At 46.2% G+C, this 7,979-nt stretch overlaps 1 protein-coding gene across 1 annotated transcript; it reads left to right on the top strand.

The window, feature by feature from the left end:
• Positions 1-733: 733 nt before the first annotated feature.
• On the top strand, positions 734-7,217 carry FIGLA (folliculogenesis specific bHLH transcription factor). The gene is made up of 4 exons (XM_084808216.1): positions 734-1,184; positions 3,483-3,635; positions 5,767-5,997; positions 6,711-7,217. Exons 1-3 carry the CDS (start codon positions 957-959, stop codon positions 5,992-5,994), a joined length of 609 nt encoding a protein of 202 aa, XP_084664342.1. The 5' UTR covers positions 734-956; the 3' UTR covers positions 5,995-5,997; positions 6,711-7,217.
• Positions 7,218-7,979: the final 762 nt, after the last annotated feature.

Here is a 7,979-nt window from a genome sequence, read left to right as displayed (position 1 = left end):
GAGCAGAGCGAACACAACTTGGATTTTAAAGCCTGGGAAAACCAAATGAGCTTCCCCTGGCACTGGAATGATATATAGGTGCCAGGTAATGCTTCCTGGGGGAGCATTTCACAGCTGGGGGGCCACCCCCTATGCCTCAGGATGGGGGTGCCTGAAGAATGCCCTTCACGGGAGATCTTGGTGAATGGGCATTAGGAGACAGGCGCCCTGGTCTAAACCGTGAAGGGCTTCAAAGGTTGAAAGCAGCACTTTGCATTGAGCCTGGAAATGAAATGGGAACTGGTGCAGTTGGCAAAGCCCCTGTGTGAGAGGGTCATAATGCCCATTCCCAGCTAACAGCCTCACAGGCGTGTTTTTGACTCTGCCTTGCCTTTTTTTTTTTTTTTGGTCCCTCTTAGATTAAAGAAGTATATATGGCAGGGGTGAGGGTGTTCAATATCTACAAAACATGGGGAGGGGCACTATTAAAAGGCTACGTGTTTCAAAGTTACACCGTAGGCTTATCTTCATCACTCTGCACCATTTGTCCGTTCTAATTGGCTTGCAGCTGAACACTTGTTGAGCTCATTAGCAAAGAAGCTAATGTCTGGCAAAGAAGCCTGCTGTTCTTCAGCAGCTTCAGTTGAGCAAAGTTTATTTTAATGAAGGCAGGGGGGAACTGAGGTCCCTCATTTCCCACAGCTCATCTTAATTGTTAACAGCATTGGTTAGATGCCTCGGTGATGAAATTATCAATGCTGGAGTGGGTGAGCCAGCCTTTAAGTCTGCACTCTGTAGAGCTGTGAGATAAATGCTACGGTAGGATAAATGCATAGGATAAATGCATTTTCTAGAGTTTGCAGTATAGCTGGCTCCCGCCCCACAAAAGCTGCAGGACAGATTCTGCCTGCAGCTGCTGACTTCTCCGCCACTCGTGGTCTTCTCCCGTGTTATCAGTGGTTCTGCTTTGTGACAGGATGGCTGACCAAGCGCCTGATGTGGAAGCGCCGCAGGCACCCCTGCTGCTGCTGTCCCCTCCGCCTGAGGTTCTGGGCGAGATCCTGAGCGAGCAGTTTGGCCCCCTGCCTCTCATGGCTCCCATCACACGAATGAAGAGGAAGCCCTCTGGCCACTACTTTCCCACCGAGAACCGAGAGCAGGTCCTGGGCCGGAGACGTGCTGCTAACGCCAAGGAGAGGGAGAGGGTGAGCAGGCAAAGACTCGTAGGCTGCAGCCCCCCCCCCCCCCGGCACACTCACCTGGGCGTGCGCCTTCTTGAACACATTCCAAGTAAATGTGCATAGGGTGAGGCCGCATGAGAGTTTCTGGACCCCTACATACAAATAAAACACATTTACCAGTTTCACAGGGGCTTTCTGGACTGACCAGGCAGAGAGCTGGCCTGGGGAGGGGAGGGGCTCGCTCCACAGTGGAAGGCTCATTCAAGACAGTCATGCTAGAAATGCCGGCTAATGATGCACATCAGCAAAGGTACTTGTTAATCATTTCTAAAATTCTTCCTACTCTCCAGGGCTGTTTCTGGAGGCTCTTTGTGTATCCCACTGGCCATCAGCCACTTTTTCTGGAATCAGTGGAAGGTTTGCTTGTGCCAATTCACCCGGGAAAGATGTCAGGATATAGCAATAATACAGCTCTATTGCTCTTGAACAGAGTTCTTATCAGAGGACTGAGTTTATTAAATGTTGACTTTAGATAGCTTGGATCAACTTTGAAATGGTTAAATGTTGAAAATGCGTCAGCTGCCTATTCTGAGATTGGCTGGAAGCTGCATCAGGCTCCGGCTGTGCATATGTGTACCTGCACCACGCAAGTCAAGCGCAGGAACGCAGGAAGCTGGGAATGCAGAGGTCAGGCTGGCTCGCCAAGGATTGTTGGTGCTGACTGGCAGCTGCTCTCTCGGATTTCAGGCAGGATTCTTTCCTAGCCCTCCCTGGCGATGCTGGGGACCTTCTCCTTCTCCCAGGCCATTTTAAGCTCTCTTAAACTCCTCTGCCTCCGACTTTCCTTGGCACTGCACTTCCAAACACTCTCCTGGCACAAAATCAACACTGTGCTTCAGTGTCAGTAAGATTATTGCAAAACAGGATTTGGGGCCTCTGCCAGACTTCTGGGTTGGACCTTTAACGCCCCAGCTGGTGCTCCCTTGAGCCGCCCCTCCTTTGGGGAAGCAGGAGGCAGCTTCTGCAGGTGCAGCCCCCCGACAGGCCTTATGCCCGAGAGCAGCCCTTGAAGGAGGGGAGGCCCCAGCTCAGGCTGCAGGTTTGGGCAGCCCTGAAGTGTGGCAGAGTGAGAGACAGACTGCAGAGGGGCACAGTATACCAGGGATTCCTCCTACACAAGCCTCAAATAAACAGGCTGTGCTAGGACCTTGGAGCTTTTCCCAAGGCAGTCACATACATCCTATTGACATGAAGTCTGCACCTCAAAGTACTCACAGCTGCAGAAGCACCCCTGAAGATCTGGCCTTCCAGCCCTCTATCCTGAGGCAAAATCTTACATGTAAGCCCTCCTTTGCCAGATTAGTGTGCCATTAACAGATAGCAGCAGTGAACAAGGTGAGCAATTTGGAGCAATTTATTGCACGCTCATGATTGGCCACTCACAGAAGTTTGCGGGTCCATTACATGACACCATCATCATCCAGGGCCCCTCCCACGCCTTTTCAGGTTTATCCTGCTGTAAAAAAGACTGGACTAAATCAGGTATTTTTTTTAAAACGTGCAGAATCGGTAGTGTGTAATGCCACTGTAGAGCTATATTTCAGCCATTAGATGGTGCTGTCTAAAGGAAAATATAGGGAAAGTGCCAAAATGGAAGGTTTCAATTCAAACCATGTGGTCGCCCATGTCACAGAGCTGACTGTAATCCGGCAAAGGATCCGGAAGCAGAAAGCCCTTGTAAGGCAGCGGGATTTCCCACTGATGTGGAGAAGCCATCAGTTTCAGTAATAGGTTAATAAGAACAATGCAACAGGTGGTCCTGGATTAAGAAGGGGAAGCTCTTCCCAACTTCTGCACACAGGGAAGAGTGAGCAGGAGGGGAAGGTTCTGCCAGACTGAGCGTGCTTCTGAGGGCTCCTAGCCGGCCCGTAGCCAGCCTAAAAGTTTGGGGCAGGGGGAGGTAGGGGGCGGTTCATTTGGTTTGCAGGCCTTTTAAAGACAAAATTGTAAACTGTTTTTTAATTATGTTTGTAAAAAATATTTAGGGGGCTGGCTGTGGGCCCGGCTCCTAACGCCACCAGTCCAAAGCCCTTGTGCAGCTCTTCTGTCTCTTCCTTCCTAATGGATCTTTTCTGGTAAGGGAAAGATGGAAAAAGCAATGGGAAAACACAGGAGGGTTACAAATAAAAACGTTATCTGGACCACTGGTAAAATTCTGTGGGCGAGGCGATTGCACAATAAGAGCATCACCTGGAAGCATCCTGAAGCTCTCCTGAAAGCGGAGTTCCTGGGCAGTAATAACCCTCTTTCTTTCCTAAACAGATAAAGAACTTGAACACTGGCTTTTCCAAGCTCAAATCTATTGTGCCACTGCTTCCAAAGGATCGTAAGCCTAGTAAGGTTGATATGCTTAAAGCAGCAGCTGAATACATTCGCCTGTTGCGCTTGATTTTGGATGAAACTGGAGGGATTAAGGTAGGAACAAAACTGATATTTCAGCTTGGCTTGTCTCCATACATTTCCCCCTAAAGAACTAAAACTTTCTTCCATCAAGGAGCCCTTTCTGCGCTAAGTGGTTTGCTGAGGGCTGCCCATGTGCTTGCCCAGGTTTTGTAGATTCTGGGGCATCTTCAAGGATGCACAGATAGTTCAGATGGAATGCTGGCCAGGTGGCCTGTTAGGACCATTGCTTCACTTGAACCAAGGCTGCCTTCAGGTGGGCAGGTACCCAATCCTTGTTCTTGCAATGCCAGCGACAAACAGAATAGCAACCTTGTGGGGGCATAATGCTTCTCGGTGCGTACGCCCCACCATGCTCCATCTATACTTGCCGATGGGGAAGGTAACTTTTTTCTGATCGGTCTTTTAAAAATTTAAAAATTTAATTTTCACTAAACCACTTATTACTTAAGGACAATTGTCCTTTTAAAAACATTTTTAATAAGTCCTGAAAGTGTTTTAGGACAAATCTGCAGATCAGATTAAATAAGTGAATATGGCTTAAATGGAAGTGATCAGAAAAACAGCATGGGGGAGTTAATCATTTTTTAAATTAGCATTGTCATTTTTTCATTTAAGCACTTCTGTGCAAATCAGTCTTTTAACTTTTAAAAATATAGCCCAAAGAGCATTTTAGCACTAATTAAAAACCTGAAATAAACATGCTAACAACATGGTGTCAAACGGAAAGATAATCGTGGAAGTGTGCCAAAGTGGCAATAGGGTCACCTGCTTGATATGTGATGCACACAGCACGACCATGCTTTTTTTTTTTTTTAAGGGAGAGTAGCACTAAGGCAAACTACACCTGCGAAGATTGCGCTATTGCGCCTTTCATTTCACAAGTATGGATTTACTGCAGTCTGAAAAAAGATGGAAGATGTACAGGGGAAACACGAGGACAAAGATTTGAGGGTGGCATTTCATAGATGCCTCATAAAAAGTGAACAAATTAAGCGTAGCAATTCCACACTAAATGTCTAGTGTGGAAGCACACTTCATCTGACCAGCACAACAAAGGCGCCTATGTATTGCAGGGGAACATCAGTAATGGCAGAAGAGCCATCCTTCAGCAGAACTTGTCCACCATCCCTGATCTTCTCACTGAGGAGTTTCTGATAAGCTTCCAGGATGCCCTGGAATGCAGTTTGAAAACGACTGCTTTAGAATATTTTTATACTCTATGCAGTGTGTGACAATTCTGGGATGCAAAATAATTGCCTATCACTTCAATCACTTCATATTTGCAAGTGTCCAGCAAGAACTTCATTGCTGGTTCTGGTTCTTTTAAGACACAGAGATGAGCAAAAAGAAATGTGCGTGTTCATTTGTTTTTCCTGCTTGTGACCAATCCTGAATACAGAATTACAGGAGAAAGCGAACTTCAGTGTGTGAACCAGTCTGCACAGAGACACAGCCTACAGGCAGTGCAGAAATGGTTGTCCACAACCTGATTCACACCGAGGTTTCTCCATGCAGTCTTGCTCATGGGAGGGATCTGGTGTGCTGAAGAACTGAAGGCCGGGGGACAGGCCTGTATGTGTGTGAACTGGCTGTTCAGGATTAAACAAGTCTTTGGACTCGGGTGTTCCAGGACAATACCAAATTATAAGAGTTAGGCAAAATGAAGTGGTGGAATTCTGGAGTGTGCCAGACTACAGGTGAGATAGGCTTTTTGAAAAAAATATCCTTGCATGTAGCACATCAGGAAAAAAGGTTGAGTGCATCAGGGACTGGGCTAGGCAAATTGACTGCATACAAGGAGATTTTTGCATGGTGGAGCCCTTGAAAACATGACACATACACGTTCTACTCACAATCAGAAGTGGTACCATCCGGAATTCTGCCACCTCATTCTGCATAACTTGGGAATGCAGGAAAAAGAGGTGGGAACGAGGTGGTTGAATACGCAGCTTCAGACTGTAGGAGAGGTGGTGGTTGTACTGAGAGCTCCCATGTGTAAATCAAGCCCTACCGTGAGGAGAAAAATGCCCATGTTGTCATGCCAGCTCCTTTTCATAAGTTCCCCTGTCTTTGTTATTTTGGGGCTGAGTGTGGCCATCTAAACTATTTATAAATGGCCAGTTTTCTTTTCTGCTTCTACAAGGTGGAGGACTCAGAAGGCAATCCTTCTGGGTCTGTTTCAGCACCAGGACCCCTAGAGAAGTGCTTACCAGGAAACACCACATCCCAAAGATCTAGCTGTTACATTAAGACGGAGCATGGCGTGGAGATGGTTTGGACAAATCAGATGGTGGAGACCCCTGCATGTACGTGTGGGGAAACTATTCTACCTACCTACATGGGGATCGTAGAACTTCACAAAAGTGGATAACTGGTAAGGTTTTCTCCAGTCTTTGCATACACTTCACATTTTACCCCATGGCTGATGTACCTTCCCTATCGACTGGCATACTGCCTCAGAAGCTGTTAAATATATGACAGTGAGGGCTAGTAACTTGGTTCTAATTGTTTTAAATGAGGAATTCTACTCTCTGGTCTTGGAGATGGCTTGGCACGCTTCACAAAGTGTCTGTTGTGCCAGAAGTCATGCATGGGCAGTCATGCTGCTTCCAGTGTGGCTGGCATTCCTGGTATACTGAGAGTGTACCCTAGAATCCTTTGCAAAATGTTGGTTGTTCTCTCACTCCTGCTAGGTTGGCAAAAAATAAAAAAAATCAAGCTGTCCCTTTATATTCTAACTTCTGGTAGAGGAGGATCAACTTTCTTCAGGAATCTTTCTGATGGAAATATTTAAAAACTAACCTGAGAGGGTGGTGTTAAGGGGACACCCCCACCCCCATTTAAGGTACTTGAACCAACAGTCCAAGGAGCATTTTCTTTCCCTTTCAGCTGGCCAGAGCTGCTAATTGATTTATTTTGTCTCCACTAGAATAACTTTTATGCCATATTTTTGTTTTCTTACTGTATATTGTATTTTTTAACATTGTACCTTGTTTTGATTTTCCCCTGTAAGCTGCCCAGAGAAAACTTGCTGATGTGAGGCCATATGAATTTAATAAACATAATAACGTCTGTGTTGTCTTTCAGAGCCCCTGTCATGGATGGATGCAGGAATGTCTCTTCAAGACTGAGTACTTTGAGTCCGCTTGTCTAATGGGGCTTTCTGTTTCTTCTTATGTTTGCACTTGTTCTGTTTAAAAGATATAAAGCTATCACATGAACTATTCTTGTTTGGCATGTGTACAATTTAATCTCTGGACCAAAATTTGTTTTGGGCAGGAAAGTGCTTCACAGAAATTGCTACAAGCTTACACTCTTAATGTAGTGTAAACTCCCATGGCTGCGCCTGGGCCTGAAGAGGGTGTTCTGATGAAGCTTCAATTAAGAGATAACCTAAAATAACACGTGGCACTCTTACAGCTACAAATGGTCAGTGACTGTCGTCTGTTCTCCTGGGATATGTCCCAGGAAAAGCTGCTGTAGTTCACACTGAATCCCAGATGCTTAGTGCTCCATTTTCTGGTTTGTTGTTGGAAGTGATTCTCTCAATAAAGAGCATGCAAGTGCTCCGTGCAAGGTCTGCAAATGAAACCACATGGAATATTGACCATTTCCTTCAGAGGAAGACTGCAGGTGCTGTTCCAAGGTGCAGGTAGGAAATGTCACTCCATTTGCAGATCAGCTGACCACGTCCTACACCCTGAACTGGCAAACTGGGGGTGGGAGAAGTCCCTACTTACGAAAAGAGCTACGGCAGGGAGGGGGGCAGGGTCCAGCCTTCTCTTTGAACTAGCTTGTAAGCTGGGAGCCCTACTTATGAGTTGCAATCCTGCCTCAGGGAGGTTTACTGGCTGGCCCTCAGGAGATCTACTTTTAGTCATTGTCTTTAATTTTATTTAAAACGTTTCTACCCCCCACCCCCTTCCCCATAAAGGTGGCTAACATTAATTAAAACCAGTTTTTAAAAAAGTATTAACAATTCTATCTGAGAACACTATCAAAGAACAACAGAGACAATCCACATGACCAGCAGCTTGAAGACTAAAAATAATATTTAAACAACAACCTCTGCAGCGGCTACGAATTAATAGTACTGGGGCAGTGTATTGGTCCCAGGAGGGCAGCAAAGTCATTTATACTGTTAAAGTGGCTTAGAGATCCATAATGCTAGCCTAAGTTCATTATTGGTGCAGTTCCCATGCTAGTAAGCCTCTGAGCATGTGCAGATGAGTCAAGGGCCAATAACAGCCTTCTCAGCGCATTCCTTACTGATGAGGAGGGTCCTTATCTCTGATGTGCCTGGGAAGCGAAGTCTGTTTACAGGAGGCCGTGCCTGAGAACCAAACACTTCTAGCC

Source organism: Heloderma suspectum, chromosome 6, assembly GCF_057233095.1.
Source record: "Heloderma suspectum isolate Gila_16-S chromosome 6, 16-S_ref, whole genome shotgun sequence".
Lineage (NCBI taxonomy): Eukaryota > Metazoa > Chordata > Lepidosauria > Squamata > Helodermatidae > Heloderma > Heloderma suspectum.
The sequence above is the reverse complement of the archived record's forward strand: the minus strand, read 5'-3'. Positions and strand labels throughout refer to the sequence as shown.